We start from the raw sequence: 16,496 nt of genomic DNA on the forward strand, positions 1-16,496 counted from the left end.
CCCTCAATGCCTCCGCAAACACCACTCCTGCTGCCTGAGCACAGGGCCCATCTCGCTCCCACTCCTGTCTCTTAAGAACTACAGTGTGGAACGCACGACCACGGTATTCAGAGCCGAGGGCAGGGACACGACGGCTGTTGCCACGACACAGCGGGCACTTGTGAGTAGACACCAGGGAGCACCGGTTTTCACGGGCTACGACCGCTGCCCCCCACCCAGCCGCCAGGGCAGGCGGCAGCGCGGTTGCTGGAGGCACACCGGAGCTGCTGGAGGCACACCGCCCGCCCGGGGCCGAGTACCCCTCAGGGCCCCCGGGCCGGAGTTCGCCAGCGCTGCGGGATGGGAGGCCGCGGCTCCCAGAACGCGCCGCACGGGCAGCAGTGCTGCGGCGCCACTCTCGCGAGAGAGCCGCCCGCGTCGGCTAGACCCCGCACGCACAGGAGCCTCTCGCGAGAGCCGGGTCCGCGCGCCGGAATGGAGGCGCTGTTCGCGCTGGAGCTGCTGGTGGAGGCGGTACGGGTGGCGGAGCCGGGACCCGCGGAGCTCCCGGGACCCGCGGAGCTCCCGGGACCCGCGGAGCTCCCGGCCGTGGCGCTGCGCCTCTTGGACTTCCCCACCCTCGTGCTGCGCCCCGCCGCCACCGCGCCGCCCCTGCAGCCGGGGCAGCCCTTCCCCTTCGGCCGCGGCAAGCGCTGCGTGTTCCGCTGGCGCCCGCACTCGCTTTTCGCCGCGCTCCGCCGCCGCCCGCTCCGCGCTCTGCTCCTGGCGCTGCCCGCTGGGCTCGCCCCGGGCCCTCCCCGCCTCCTCGGCAGCTGCGCCGTGTCCCTGGCCCCCGCCGCCGCCGAGCTGCTGCAGCGGCCCGGGGCGCCCTCCTCCTGCGGCCGCCGCGGCCGCTTCGTGCTGCGGGACACCGCGGGCCGCCCCGTCGGAGAGCTGGTCTTGGGCTACCGCCTCACCAGCCTGGAGGCCGGTGAGGCGAATGCCGCCAGCCCCCGCGCTGTCACACCGCCTGCCACCACCCCTGAGCCGCGAGACGAGGAGGAGGAGGAGAAAGAGGAAGAAGAGGAGGAGGGTGAGGAGCTGGAAGGCAACGTCTTTTGCCCTCCGCTGCTCTATTACAGCCGTGAGCCGGCTCAGCCCCAGCGGGCGCCAGCAGCAGTGGAGCAATGGGAGTATGTCGAGCCCCAGAGACTGCAGGAGCGGGACAAGGGCCACAGCCCACCACGGCCCAGTGCGGGGCCCTCGCTGCTGCACCCCGCCAGCCCTCGACAGCCCCACGACGCCCTAGTGCAGCTACCGCTACTCAGTGCCTTGCTGGCGGAGCTGTCGGTGCTCACCCGCAGCGCTGAGCCTGCTGCTGCTGTCCACCCCCGTCTTGCCTGGCTCTACGAGGCCCCGGGGCGTGGGGACATGGCCTCACGGTCCCCCAGTTGCTCTGCTGCCGTCAGGCCTGCAGAGACACCTGTGGGGCCTGGCAGGAGCAGTGAAGCCACAACCCCTCAAGTCATACAAGGCTGTCAAGAGGCCACTGCACCAGGGTCTTGTGGGGTTGGGAGAAGACCCAAGAAAGCTGTGCCCCAGGGACAGCCAGCCTCCGAAAGGAACTGCAAAGCTAAGGAGAACAGACCGCCTAGAAAGAAACTTTTGTATGGGCTGACAAATACACTGAGGCTACGGCTGCAGCAGACCAACCCTGATAAGCTGATAATTCATGAAAGGAGGGAGCAGTATAGGAAAAAGCAAATAGAGATGCTGAAGGAGAGAAGCTCCTTACCCAAGAGAAAGCTGGTCAGAAGTACTGAAGAACAGCATGTGTCTTGCAGGCATTGTAGCATGGGAGGCAGTTCAAAGCAGAATAATCAGTTGGATAAAATTGTTCAGACTTCATTGGAAAACAGTGCTCTCTCAGAGTCGATTTCTGTGACAGGAGATGTCTCCCCTGGCCTGCAGAAACAGGCTATTGCAAATCTATCCAGGAACGATTCAATTCCAAGCAAGGAATGTCCATATAAAGTAACTGCAGCCCCCGTACTGGAGGAAACTTTGTTAAAATCTGCTCTTGAGGAAAAGTATTCAAAAGCTCAACTTCCAGCAGCATTCCCATCAGATTCTAATGCAAAAGGAAGTAACGGCAATGCAATACACTTAATCCATCATAAAATCATAGAGCATGATGATGTGTCTGTTGTAAGTGGTCATAAACTAAGCCCCAGCAGGAGTGTTGAAAACAACTCTGAATTCATATACTCAGATGACTTTGTTGCTAGTCTAGAGAACACAGTTTATTCAGAAAATTTCACCAATGATGAGTGTACAGGCAGAGACTCGAAAGTTCTTGACAGCAGTCCTGAGCCTCTGTGGCTTGAAAGCCCAAAGCGAGATAGGTCAGATACAGAGCCAAAATCCAGCAGGTCCGGAATTTCAAAGACAAGTCAAAGAGCTCAAAGTACTTCAGATCTTGGGCCAATTCCTTCAGCTTCATCTCCAGTCCAGTCTTTGAGGAGAAACTGTGACTTTAAAACCAGCAAGGGAACTAGTGCTGAATCTGCTGATTCACTTAACCTTGCCGAGATGGAGGGATCATTATTAGATGAAGAGCAGAAAGCCCAACAGATAAGGAAGGAAGAGAACAGACATGATCGACATATTAAAGAAATATCTACACTGAGAAGCAAACAGGCTAAATCTGATACTGATCTGGATATAGGAAAGGGGCAGATCTCTGCAGGACAAAAGCAGTCAGTGACTCAAGTTAGCTCTTACTTGCCATCTGATGTGTCTGATCTTGAACTTAGTGCCCTGGAAAACAGTATGTCAGACAAAGAAGATGATTTTCTGGAAAAACTACATGGTCCTAATCAGTACAAAGACATCAGTGAACTTGTAATAAACAAGCTACCAGGATACACAATGTAATTATAAGTTTTTACTGTCTGGATTAAGATAAAATATTTAAACTTTGTTAATCCTGTTAAATTAACTAGCACATAGGGCAGCTAAATGTAAGATTTTATCATGCACATTTATTACATCAATGAATTTAGTTACGAGATTTTTAAAAAATAAACTACCATTTGAATCTCTAATACTTGGTGTCTACAGCATGACTTCAGTGTCAGTATCTTAACCCAAAAGTAATCCAAACAGCACATGAAACATAACTTACTGTCAAAGCAGAAATGAAGACAGAAGCAGCAAAAACAGTCAGCACCCACAAAAATTGTCCAGGGTAGAAGTAATAACATGCTACCAAAGCAGCCAAGTACAAAATTCATTGCTAACCAAACATAAGGTTTTATTTCTCCTGAAAATTTCCAAGCTTCCTTTTCATTACAAATAGTTACTTAAAACATAGTCACAGCCAGTAGCAACACAATTTTATCAGCCAGTCTGTATAATGATGTGTTTGCCTGTTCCATCACTAAATACAGTGACCAGAACTAGATGAGCCTTTCTAGAGTTCCTTAGGTTGAAGTTCCTCATTTAAGTCAGATTTTCACAATTTATTTTAGAATAGTGTAAGAATTATTGGTGAATAACAGTAAGTTTATATAATCTGGGAAAGCTTTAAGAAGTGGATGGAAGTTACTTGACCTTGAAGACTAAGGGGTGCAAGGAGTAGGGGAAGAGCACAGTAAATCTTCAATGCTTCACAACTCCCTGATTGCATTCTCTGACTTTGGGGAAAGAAGTGGGGTCAGCACCCACAGTCCAGAAACTTGGAACAAACAAGCATATTATGTCATGATGTAAAGATGCAAGGTAATGAGAAATTTGCCATGTCTCCTTTGCCATTAAGATAGCTGAACTGATGTTTGCTTTTGATTCCAGGTTTGCTTTTTATGGCTTCCAGTTTGATCACTGAACTTAATGTCCTCTGTTTAACTACAGAGGTTTTTCTAGAGTCCATATCCCTATGAGAAATTTTAGAGATTTTTTTTTACTTGAATTCCTGCCTTAGTTTTTAGTCTCATGTACCCCCCTTTCCCCTCTCTTTGAGTAGTTCATCTTCTATGTCAGCTTTACATTCCTAACTATCAATTAGGACAGTTACCCTCAGGGCTAAATGATAAGTTTATTGACTCCCCTTTTCTTTATAATTTACAATCTGACTTTTTTCCACAACTTTTTACTTTCTCACTGTAATTTTCCATGTACTTTACTGCAAGAGCCAGTGTTTACACTTTAACATCTTGGAGAAATTTTTTCCTTTCCCTCCTACTATGTGTTTATTTTGTAGGAATGACAGTACCTCTCCTATTTAAAGTATGAACATCTGTGAGGATTATTGGAGTATCTGGTGTTGACTTCTGAGAACACCACTACTAACATTTTTAATCTAAAGGTAAGCAGCTGAAATTACCTATATACCAAAGGAATCTCTGGCCAGAGCAATTCCTAAATGTTATTTAGGGTGTTTTTCATCAGCTACAATTTTAGACCAAAATATTTTTTTTTCCTTTTTCCTCTAATGGACTTCTTTGATACAGATGCATTCAGACTGTCATTTATACATGGCAGTAATTGTGATTTTATTGATGGAATAATGTCTTGCACTTCTCATGAGCAAAACTATCATTAAAATACAATGCTGACCAATGAGTTGCTAATGCTACAAGTCTACAATTTGAAGAACATTATTTAAGAAAATTTAAAAATAAAAGTTTATTTTCAACCCCAAATGGGTTGAAACTCAAGGGCAAATTTCCAGTCTTTTTTCTATCCCCTATTCCTTCTCCACTTTTCAATTTCCAGAAGCAAATAAGGTAGGAGCAATATTTCTTTTGTTTAAATAATGAAACTAATCTCTTTTCAGTTAATTTTATTTGAAATAACATTAATGTTTACTATGTAATAGCATTTATAATTTTATCAGGAGAACGATGAAAATGGCAGAAAATGCATACTAGGAAGACAATAGGAGACATTACACAAGAACAAAACTGTAGCATCATGCTTGCATGGTTTAGTTTGGTTTTTTCTTTTCAAATACAGACTCCAGGTAGTTATTGTGTGGAGAGGTTACCAGATAGTTTCTACCCTTAGGGATAATAATCTTTTCAGATATTACTATCTTGTTGTGAGAGTAAATGAATTTTTACTTAACATTCAAACAGCAACTCTCAGTCAACAAAAATGGGAAATAACTTTATTATTAACTCATAAACCAATATATTGACAAGAAATAGCTGCTAATGACAAGAGGACTCTATGTCAACCCAACAGAACAAAACAGATATTTACTACCAATATAAAATATTTAAAAAAATATTTTTAAATGGCAGCAACAAACTCCCTTTTGTACAATTCCTGTAATATTCTACACCTACAGATACTAGCTAGCCAATATTGTCATTATAACTTGCATCCTGTACCCTGTTATCAAGTAGTTAAGATCAGAGGTTTAATAAGAGATTTCTCTAATGGAGGTATGACACCATTCTTTCATAAAGACATAATTTCTAAATTTTAAGGGCTGAATTGCATGGATGATGTTTGTGCAGGGGATAGGATAATATGCTGGGAGAAGCAAATAATAGTAGCATATACACTGCAATTCTATACCCATTTCTATGTAACTGTCCCAGCAGTAGCATAAATACTTAAGAATACATGGTTCTCATTGACTCATTACATCTAAAAATTTCCTTGCTCCACACTATTAAACAGGAAACTATAGTCACTTCAAGTTTTATATTGTTCTAAACTTTAAACTTTACTACAGCAAAATTAAAAGGTGAGAAGTAATTACTTACTATAGATCCTCACTAAACAAAGCATCTAACATCTTACTTTAGGCTTTTTTTGCAACGTCGCTTTAAATCTGTATGATATTTTAGAAATAAGTTAGATGGGTGTTCGAAAACAGTTTCATTGCTTAAGTTAAGGGTGGCTAAATCTGCCCAAATAGAATTGAATTTAATGTTTTACAACAAGACCCAAAACATTAAATAAATTCTTAGATCTACGCGTTAACTCAGATTTTATGACTCTTGCTATAATGCTTTTTAAACAGTTATTTCAGCATACTATTTATTAAAGTACTATGTAACTGATGATGGAATGGGAAGAGCAGGATACCAAATATTGATAGTTTCTGGCACTTTTCCCCTTCTATTGTCATATTTTCCTGCTGCTAAGTACTTCTTACAAGTCTTATTACTTGGTGGCTAAGAACAGTGCTAAGAAGTCCCAGCCAGGTAGGTTTCCTCCGCTTCATTTTTTTTTTAATCCTCAGCTCTCAGCACTCTGATTAGAAGACACAGTTTGTTCTCTGTGATTTCTCTAATGATAGTTCCTACCCACCTATTTTACTACTTGTAATCCCTTCATCATTTTGGAAATCCTTTCCCTCAGTTTTCTGAAATTCCATCCAGCCTTGGTAACTGTGTGATTGAACTTTTGACACATTCTTACTACTTTCCATTTTCTAGGTCCCAGTATTTTATCATGCCTGGTATTGTAATAATTTTGTTCCTCTTTGTGTAAGTTGTGCTCAGAGTTAAATGCTAGTCATCATTTAGAAATCTTCGGAACTGTGCTTTGCTTTTCTCAGCATTTGTCACCAGCATCTACTACTTGCTCATCTTTGATTGTCTAAAAAGAAATCAAATAATTGAATCCTATATTTACACCCTTAAAAGGTGACTTACCCTAACCCTTTTTGTTGACTTCTACCTGCAGGACCTTCACCACCTGCTGGGTAACACCACTCATTCAGAGCTGTAGAATGACTGTCCAGGACTGTGAACGTTTGCCCGTAGTTATCATTTGCCATGGCAGACATCAGGCTTCTCTACCTCTAGCAAACCCTGCCTTTAATCCTTTTCTAAAGTTTTGATTTCCAATTTACCTTTCTTCTAAGATGACTGAGGCCATCTCTGTGAGAACAGATGTTGGCTTTAATTTAACATGCATTTAGAGCTAATGGCAATCACATCTGCTATAACTAATGTTTGCTACCAGATAGCTGCTTGCATTTTCCATGCTCTCTTTCAGTCAGTATACTGCTTGATTCTAACTTCAGTTTTGTTCACATTGAGGTTCTTCCCTCATGTTTAATCCCTTGTATGCGTGCAGTTCTGTTATGTTGAAGTCACCCAGACAAGCTGCAACTTCACTGTCTTTTTCTTGTTTGGCATTGACATTCACCTGCATTAAACTGTTTTTGCTTTGGTTTGGCTTTTATGATTTCACTTGTCTGAATTTTATATGACAATTGTAATGCAAACCTCCCCTGACTTTACAGAATTGCTTGCATATTCCCAGAAGTGTAGTCAGTGTTCTCTATTGTTTTCTAGAGGATAAATTTGAGTGTCTCATGCTGGAGAAAACAGTATTAATCTTCAATTCTGCAGAGACCTCTGCAAGTGATTCATTTACCAATTGTTTAAAATAGCATGGCTTGGTAGAGGAAGTGATTAAATAACATCTGAAATATATATTACTCCTAACTAAATGAACATTTAAAGATTGATTCAGGTACAGATAATAAAAAACCCCAAAGCCAAACAAACCCACCTTCCCTCCTCAAACAACAAAAAACCTCCATAAAACTAAAATGTTAAGTAAAACAATTTCAGATGTCTGTTACATATTTTTATTCTAATCATAGAGATTTTACAAACATTTTGGGTATTAGCCTAAAAATTTCCTTCATGCCTTCATGTTCTCTATGTATCTATCAACAGAAGGTAGCAGGTTTTTAAAAGGAAGTAAAGGTATTTAAATTGTCAAATTCCCTGAAATTCCATGAGAATTAGTCACCTCAAAAATGGTTGTGGAATGGAAACCCACATAGAGGACTCTAACCATATTATTGCTTGGAATGCAAAAATGTTTTTGAAAGAAGGTAAGTCATGCTTCAACAAATATTTTCAGAGGCATTTGGAAAGTTAATAGTATGATTGAAAGAAACTCCCTTGGCGTCAAGGATATTCCAGCTCTTTTTCTCTTGTTGTTAACTGTTGTCAGAGTCAGTATTTTTCCTGTGCCTTATGCTTATGTACTGAGTACATAACCTTTTGATTCCTCCCTGCATTTCAATGCCAACAGGATATCCAGAACCTTATTTCAGAGACATCTCCCCCTGCCTGCCCCATTATGCCTTTCATCTTGATGCCTTGCCTGTTCCAGTTTCTCAGCACATATTTCATGCCATCTTTAGAATTCATCTTGCCCTACTTATCATTCAGAAAAACTCCTAACACTTCTCAGACACTTTCACTGATTTGTTCTTATCTTTGATATCAAACTAAAGTTCTGACCATTGTCTGCTGGGCTCTGCATGGTTTATCCCCTTCCACCTTTTGTGAACTTTGGTTTCCTTCTCTGAACCCATTTCTATGTAACTCTACCTTCATCCATAAAAAATAAATTAAAAAATATGGAAATTGCTGCACATCTGTTTTTCCTTCTTTCATATCACCCCTGATCTTCCTGCCTTGTGGGTACCTGTATTGCCTAGAGTTCTTGTCCACAGGAACATGCCAGATATAAAATTTTAAATAGAAACCATAAGATCATGTCTGATCTTCTCTACATTGCAGTTCTTAACATTTCATATGCTTGTTCAACAGCTGGTGTCAACACTGGAATAAGACTAAGGTAATGATCAAAATTTAATGGCATGTGTAGTGAAGGAAACTCTTTAGGATGTATTGTCAAACCTTGCTAACATCAATCACAGTATGAGGAAAGCTCTGATGTACCATGGGACGCAGTTTTAATTTTCTTATCCATAACTCTAACAAGATTCAGCAATAGAATTACTGTGTGTATGAAAATCTGTTTGTTAACAGCCTTTTGATTGTTGCAGGTCTTTCATCTCCTGCTGCTTCTGCAGTGCTACTTCACAGCCCTCCAAACATTGTGTGGCTTTATTTGTAAAGGGGAATAGATGCTTAGGGTTTCTTCAAAACAACCTTAAACAGGGTTAAGGATCCTTCAATAAAAAGGCAAGAACTCAAATTCAAGGTACTTCAGTACATTTCCTGCAAACCCATTTTTAATAACAAAATATTGGAGCACATACACCATTATCAAAACCTTTTATCAACAGGAGATTTAGCTCATTTTCAATCAGAGCAGCAGATTTACTAATATGATGCTTCCCTGGTATTCATCACTGTTACAACACCACTTTTTAATTGCATTCTTTTTTCAAATTTTTAGCTACTGATTAAATTCTGTTAAATTACACACATGCCATGTGAATTTAGTATGCCTTGATACAGCCAGTGCTTGGGAAGCACTTATTGCAACAGAGTCCTAACTGAAATTTGCTTTTTGTTTTTCTGAAACCTTTTAGCAGCACAGTAGTTAGTCAGCCAGAGAAGCATCCTTTGTCAGCTACTGGCATCGCATTTTTATGTCCAGAACAGTGAGTCATGGCCAAACTTAGAGAAGTGTGTCAAGTTGGGGGCTAAATTCCAGATGTTACTCTGAAACTTTATTTGCTTCTTTTGTAGTCTTAAAATGGAACTGAAATTTTGTTTCCCCAGCCTCTATGAGATTTCTAACAAACAAAAGGGAAGACAAAACTAATTTTCTAGGAAGTATCCCAATCTTCTTAAACACATACCAACGTAGACACAGGAAAGGTATTCAAGGAATGTTTACAGAAACCATTTGAGAAATATTTCCAAGCACTTTCCCATTCCACTTAACATCCCAAATAACTTGAGAACAGCGTCCTTCACTGTACTTATTATTTCTACTTCTGATCTCAACAGGAAGAACTGTGAAGATGCACATTTTGTTTTGGTTTGAGTTTAGCAATAGTGTAGATCCCAGCAGTCCTGCTTTTACTGGAGCCATTTCACACAGGCCTGCCAACAGTTCCTCAACTGGAGTAAATACCAAAGTTACGGATCAGATGTACAGCAGAAAGCAGAGTAAAGCTTTACTGATGCAATAGTAACAAGGGTTTGATCCCTGCACTCCTGGTCAAAGAAAGTATGTGTTTCTGGAACAGCTCCATAGGCCTTGCATTTTGACTCATGGGATATTAAAATGAAGACAGACAATAAAAGGAAGGAGGGAGTAAGTTTTAGGGATGAGTCCCTCTTGGATGGAACCTAGTTTCATTTGCTTCTCCCCTGGCTAACTTAAGCATCTCAACTGGTCTCTCAGTTACCTTCCTGATTGTACAAGGAAGAATTTGTCTTTTAAGACAATCTGAATAAAAATCGCTAATATAACAGAAATGACATTCCTGCACAACACACCACAATTTGCTGATCTTTTCTTTCTTTTCAGTTTGAGATTTGCTCTGGATAAAAACAAGCAGTACACACAGAAACACATATCACCACACATCCTTTGATACTCCAATTAAAGACAACAAAATAAAGCAAAAACAACCAAAGAAGCAAAGAGGAAAGCCCTGCCACTCAAAGTTTAGAAATTGCTGGAAAGTCACCAGTGGTGACTGGGATTCCTTGTTCTTTTTTCATTATTTTCCTGACAGCACTAGGGAACATTAGCAAGAGTTTCAGGCACATCTAGAAGTTAAGTGCAAAACTGTGTCTTGAAGCGAATGCATCAGCTAGGAAACCTCCTGTCCCCACTCAAGGAAGTGGTCAGGAAATCCATCAATTACCACATCATCTATTATTACACTCTATTTTCCAAAAGCTGTCTTTGTGATTGTCCTCAGTTCCTATGTCTAAGAGGGCAGCTGGTTCTGTCTTTCAGTATCATGCTTGTTACTCCTGAAGAGACCTAAATAATTGTGTCCATTTCTGCATGACAGCTCCCTCTTGCCATTTACTCAGAGGCACTTCAAATTCAAGTCTGCTCTTACAAGAATCTTCTGCAACCACTTTATCTTCTGCTCCTTCATTATCCCTCATACAGTCACAGAATCAGCTACAAGAAAAAGGCCAACTGACAAGAAAAAGGCACTTCTTCATGTGCATGACCAAAAGGGAAAAGAACTCCAAGGACACAGGCAGGCAAGCAGGGTCCAATCCATGCCGGCAATTTTACCCAGCTTTAGTAATCATCCTACCTTTCTGCCAAGGATAGGCCTGGAGCTCATGACACACACTTCTAAGCCCAGCACAGTGAGTGTATTTCTGGGCCCAAAAGGTCCTAAGCAAGAGTTCCAGAAGTATGAAGTGTGTTGATGCACATCCTCTCTGTGTGTGTCCTTTCTTGCCTCTCATAAACCTGCTATACTCAGGAGATTTCTTGAATTTGTTTGTCCTGTTAACATCTACTCTAAATTTCTAGTTTGGGTATCCTATCCCATACTGTGGAAAGCATTTGCCTCAGGACAAGTGTTACTTATATTGCACATACTGATATGACAAGACAGTGTGACTTGAATTACCTCCCTGATTGGATTACAGTTTTTACAATCTCCCAAATTCTGATTTTTTTTAATGAGGACTCACTAGTTTATTGAAGTTAAAAAGCTGTTTGGGTCTTGTGGGAATTTATTACTTTACATGGATTAATACTGAAGCAATTCTTTTTACATTATTTAAACACTAAGGTATGCATATCAAACATTTCCAAAGTACACGTAGCAATTGTCCCATTAGCACAAACATTAGCACAAACATCACCTGCTGCAATCCAGCACCAAATATGTGGACATAACTATTAGGAACCATCTGGTGACCTGGCACTTGCTGGTACCGGAATGAAATTTTAATTAAGTTTTATTATCAGAAAGTGTAAGTGACAGCTCCCACTTGAAACCTCAGAGCCAGTAAACTGTCCAAATAAAGAGAAGGATGTCACCCAGCTAATGGGTTGGATCACACTGCTTGATTACATACTTCATAAATAATGTGCTCCTTCCCCATGTTCTTGGGCATAAATTGCTTGTGCAGTTGGAATTTTAAGAACTGACCATATGGCAGGTAAATTGGGAATCACACTGCAATTTACTGAGGACAGGGCAATACAACAGATGAGTCACTGATTCCCCAGGTTTGGCAGGCCAGGATTGATTGCATCTTGTGCAAAACAAAAGCCCAAAGGAAAGACTGTAACAATAAGACTATTCCAGCTACCACTGCACCTGCATTTGGGTTTACCTGGAGCTGTGAAACAAAGCTCAGAAGTGTAAGAAAACTCTCCCGCCCCAGCACTCACCTTACTATCAGACAGTGATTCATTCAGGTGTGGGTCTTCAGGGTCCCAGAATAGCAGCCCATCAGCACCAGATGAACAAGCCCTAGATTTCCTGTCCTCTCTCAGCCATTGGTAACTTATTACTGCTATCTTTAACATTTAGTATATAACACTAAGGGTCTATCAAAAAAATGTCACCGCATCAAAAAATGGTTCATCTTTTCTATATTACAGTTGAGTTCTAATTCTAGTTCCACTGAAGGCATTGACTCTGCAGGTACTGACCCATGAAAGTTATTAAAGATCTCAGTTTTGCAGTCAATAAACCAATTTGTGATTCAATCACAAGCACCTGGAGAAGGTCTGTTCTGCTTATACCTTCTCCAGTTGTCTAAACCAGAATCAGAATTTGCAAATAAGAAAATTAAATCCAGATTGTGACCCTTTCCACTTTGGGTTAATCCAAGAAAATTCCACAGATCCACATTGCTGAAGAGAGTTACAGTTTCAATCTTTGGAGAATTTCTCCAGTGCACTTTCACAAATATGCAGATACACTTGACTTTGCAACATTAACCTTGAAGTATCCATCAGCTTAAGAAGTAGGCGATTTCTCTACATTCATTTTTAAAGCTTCAGCAATTCTCTTTTAGCAAAAGTGACTGCGCAGACAGAAATCACTGCCATCCTCTGCGCAACCAAACAATCACAGCCTTTAGATTAAGCTTCATTGCACAAATATAATGTCGGTTATTGTTTATATTTATGCTTTTGGAGCATTTTGTGTTAAATAATGTATTTTTTCACTCTAAAATTATTTCTTTTAGGCCCTATGTTTAGTAAGGCAGCAAGCTTTGTACACACAAACTATTATCAATGTTGAAAAATGCTAGCATAAATTGACTCTGCTCCTAAATTCAAGCAAACATCAGTAGCATAATCCTTTTCTCAGAGTATGCTCTGCTTGGAAACTAAATGGCCAAAGTGCTCCCAAGGGCAGCAATTAGTATTTTAGCCAGTGGATTCATTTGAGGAGACTCTTGTAAATTTAATGAATTCCCCAGTAGTCAATCCATCATAGTCACCAATATGCTGGCAATCTTGCTACTGATAATGTTGCCAATACATTTTAAGCCCTCATTTATTGCCTTAAATTTTAATTCGACAAATTCTGCATGTGAACTCTTCTCAGATGGTGATACTTTGTGCTAAGGCAATCGTAGATGGGCCATTTGGGAGCATAACAACACTGAACTCAGTACACTTGGCAGGACGTCACTAGGAAAGCAAGACACTTCTCACCTGAGATTCTTTATCTCTTACCTCCCTAATACTTGTGCCTCTAAACTAAAACATAATTAGATCTACCCCTTCTGGGCTTCATTCTATGGATTAGAGGAAAGGTCTGAGTGAAAACTCAGGCTCCCTATATGTTCAGCTAGCTTTTAGATGTGAATATGGAAGTGCTGAATTCAGCAGTGACATACAGAACTACAGGCAATAGTGCTTGAAGAAATCAAGAATTCATCTAACCCATCCCCTTGCCCTAAGGCAAAAATCAACTTGTAACTATATCAGTCCTGACAGATTTTTGTCTAGCTTGTTTTTGGTTGAGGGGGGGGGGGGTGGGGGAATCAGTAAGAGGGATTATGCATCTTCCTGAGGCAGCACATTCTGGTGCTTAATTATCCTGAATGTTAAAAGGTTTTCCCAGTGTCAAACCTCAGTGTCCTCTGATGCAATTTAAGTCCATTATTTTCCCTCTTATATATGCCACAGACAAAGAAAGCAATTTTTTCCCTTTCTCTTTAAGAGAGCTTTGCGTATACTTAAGACTTGTCTTTCCGCTTGTTTTTTTCTCTGGACCAAGCAATGACAGCTCTTTCAGCCTTCCCTCACAGGCCAGTGGTCATTCTTGTTGTTTTCCAATAAGAGCCATACACATCTTTCTTGGAATACAACACCCTAACCTATACACTGTTACTCCAGTGCAAGTTTCTCTAGGACCTCATAGGAACTTGCACACCTTTCAGTCTCTCCCTGTTTAGTATTATCTGCAAGTATAATACCCATGCTCCCTCTCCTATCAATTAGTTTCCAATGAAAAGCTTGAGTATGCCCAGAGTGATAACAGACCCTTAAAATGCCTCACTACTGCTTACCACCATTTGATCAGTGACCCATGGAGAACTATAGACTGAGAACACAAAACCAGTCACATGAGAAATTTCACATCCAGAGCATGTTTCCCCAGCTTATTTGCAGGAATGTGAGAGCATTCTAATGTCAGGACTTGTGACATCTATTGATTCTCCCCATCAAAACAGCCTGTCTCTATGGTCATAGAAAAAAATAGATTAGGCTGATATAATTTCTTCTTGACAAGTCCACGCTGGCCATTATTCCTTTCCTTGTCAACTTTCAAGCACTAATACAATGTTTATGTGATTATTTGTTACAGCATTTTCCCTCACGGATTTCAAAAGGAAACCAGTCAGGCAACATGCAAGTAATTGGTAGTAAGGACATTCTTTCCAGAAAAACAAATGATGAGTAAGGGAACAAAACATACTTTGGTGGCTTATGTCTATAAACAACCAAAACCCTAGTAGAACAAAGTGCAGTTGAATGGGGGGAAAAAAAAATCCTTTAAGTGAGACTAAAGAAATCCTTTAGGTCCCTTACTCATCTTTAGTCATTGTTAAGTTAGGCCCACCAGTGTAGCGGTGCAGGTGGCTGCAGCTACTCTTTCTCCTGAGAACTCAGACAACCACCTGTGGTGGTCACAACCCAAGTTTACCATGTGACTTTCAGTCATGGTGAGAACCCATGATTCCCTTGTTTTGCCTTTTGCATGTTTTCCCCTGATTGGTTAATATTTTGTCTTCTTGTTTTATGTATGAAGTTATGTATATAAATTTTCCTTCTGTAATATGTATTAGTTCTAGAAAGTTCTTTGTTCCTCGACACCCCATTGGATCCTTCCCTGAGTCCCTCCTATGTGTTGTTCCCATTGGTTCCCTTCCTGTCAATCCCACCTGCTTGTCTCTATCCCATTGGCTGAGATCCCTTTCCCCACCTATTCTGTACCCAGCCCAGTATAAGATCCCTGGACCCTCCTACCAATTGGTTTCTTCGTCCCTGTCGTTTTACGGGAATAAACCTGTGTGGAACACATACGGAGAGCCCCCTCTCTTTACTACTTTGCCTTCGCCTGCGTGCCTGCTTAACAGTGACAGAAGGATACAGCCCCTTTTGGGTGAGGAGCTCTGCCCCTTTTCATTGTGTGTTGGGCACTGAGGGCCGCCTTCCAGAGGGGTTTCAGCATTGACCTCTGGGCTTCTTTGTGTCAGCACAAGAGGGGTAAAACCCCCTTCTCCCAGCTCCCAGTGGCTGAAAACCCCTCCACACCAGAACACACAAAAACTTAATAATGATAACATTAAACCATAGCAGTATGATCAGACCCTTCAAATGCCTGAACAATTTTGCATTAGCAGAATAACTTGAACTGCTATCAAACTACACTAACAAGACATGTAGTTCAAGAAGCTCTAAAGAGAAGTAAATATTTACATGAGTCATAGTAGAACTTGCATTTTTACTAAAAGAAAATGTATTTCTGTGTATGCTGGAAGTGACTTATGGTACAGATTTCTTACTATCAATGTTTAGGAAGAAGTTTCCTTCCACGTGTAATCAGGAAGAGCATCAAACACCAGCTTTTGCTGGCAACAGAAGAACTCAGAAAAGAATTCAAATGCTTATGGGGACATAGTACTTGGGCTATGTCAAAAATAATAAACTAAGCAGGCCCAGAGCATAGCCCTGTGCCCTGGTACATGCACAGCCATGCTGTTTAACAGCCTGCAGCTCACCAGCTGGGCTTTAGTTGCACCCAGCAGCCCTTTCCACATGTGCAGGCTTGGGCTGGGGGACAGCATGGGCTGGGCCAGCTGCCAGGAAACAGACCACATAAGACTGTCCCTGTCTAGAAGAAAAAGAATGTGAAGATGTTTAAATGATTGCGACTCTCCCACTTGACGACAGGCTGGAAGGTAAACACAGCCTGCTGTACTTACTATTATACATGTAGCCTTGGAGATCAGACTGGAAACAGAAAAGGTTTCCCAAAGTAGCGTAAAGCACCTTACTGAGAATTTGGGACAAGCTCAGAGCATGTATCTACCCAATCTCTCAGTGCCATCTCAATGCTGTATTTTTGGTTTAGCCTGGAAGTAGCTTGCTCTCTGCTCACATCAAAAGGCCAGGCTAGGCATCCAATGGTTCATACATAAAGGGCAGGGAAAAGGAGCCAAATCCCTACAAGCCTTGCCCACAGATCCTAGTGCATGCCTGTGTAGAGCAGCATACCTCACTTTTTTCCCATTCAAGAACTGCATTTT

General features: G+C 41.6%; 1 protein-coding gene across 1 annotated transcript; it reads left to right on the forward strand.

Moving 5' to 3' along the window:
• Positions 1–238: 238 nt before the first annotated feature.
• Positions 239–3,703, forward strand: MAP10 (microtubule associated protein 10). The gene has a single exon (XM_069010275.1). The coding sequence runs from the start codon at positions 340–342 to the stop codon at positions 2,914–2,916; it is 2,577 nt and encodes an 858-aa protein (XP_068866376.1). The 5' UTR covers positions 239–339; the 3' UTR covers positions 2,917–3,703.
• Positions 3,704–16,496: the final 12,793 nt, after the last annotated feature.

The sequence above is a fragment of the Aphelocoma coerulescens genome, chromosome 3, assembly GCF_041296385.1.
Source record: "Aphelocoma coerulescens isolate FSJ_1873_10779 chromosome 3, UR_Acoe_1.0, whole genome shotgun sequence".
NCBI lineage: Eukaryota > Metazoa > Chordata > Aves > Passeriformes > Corvidae > Aphelocoma > Aphelocoma coerulescens.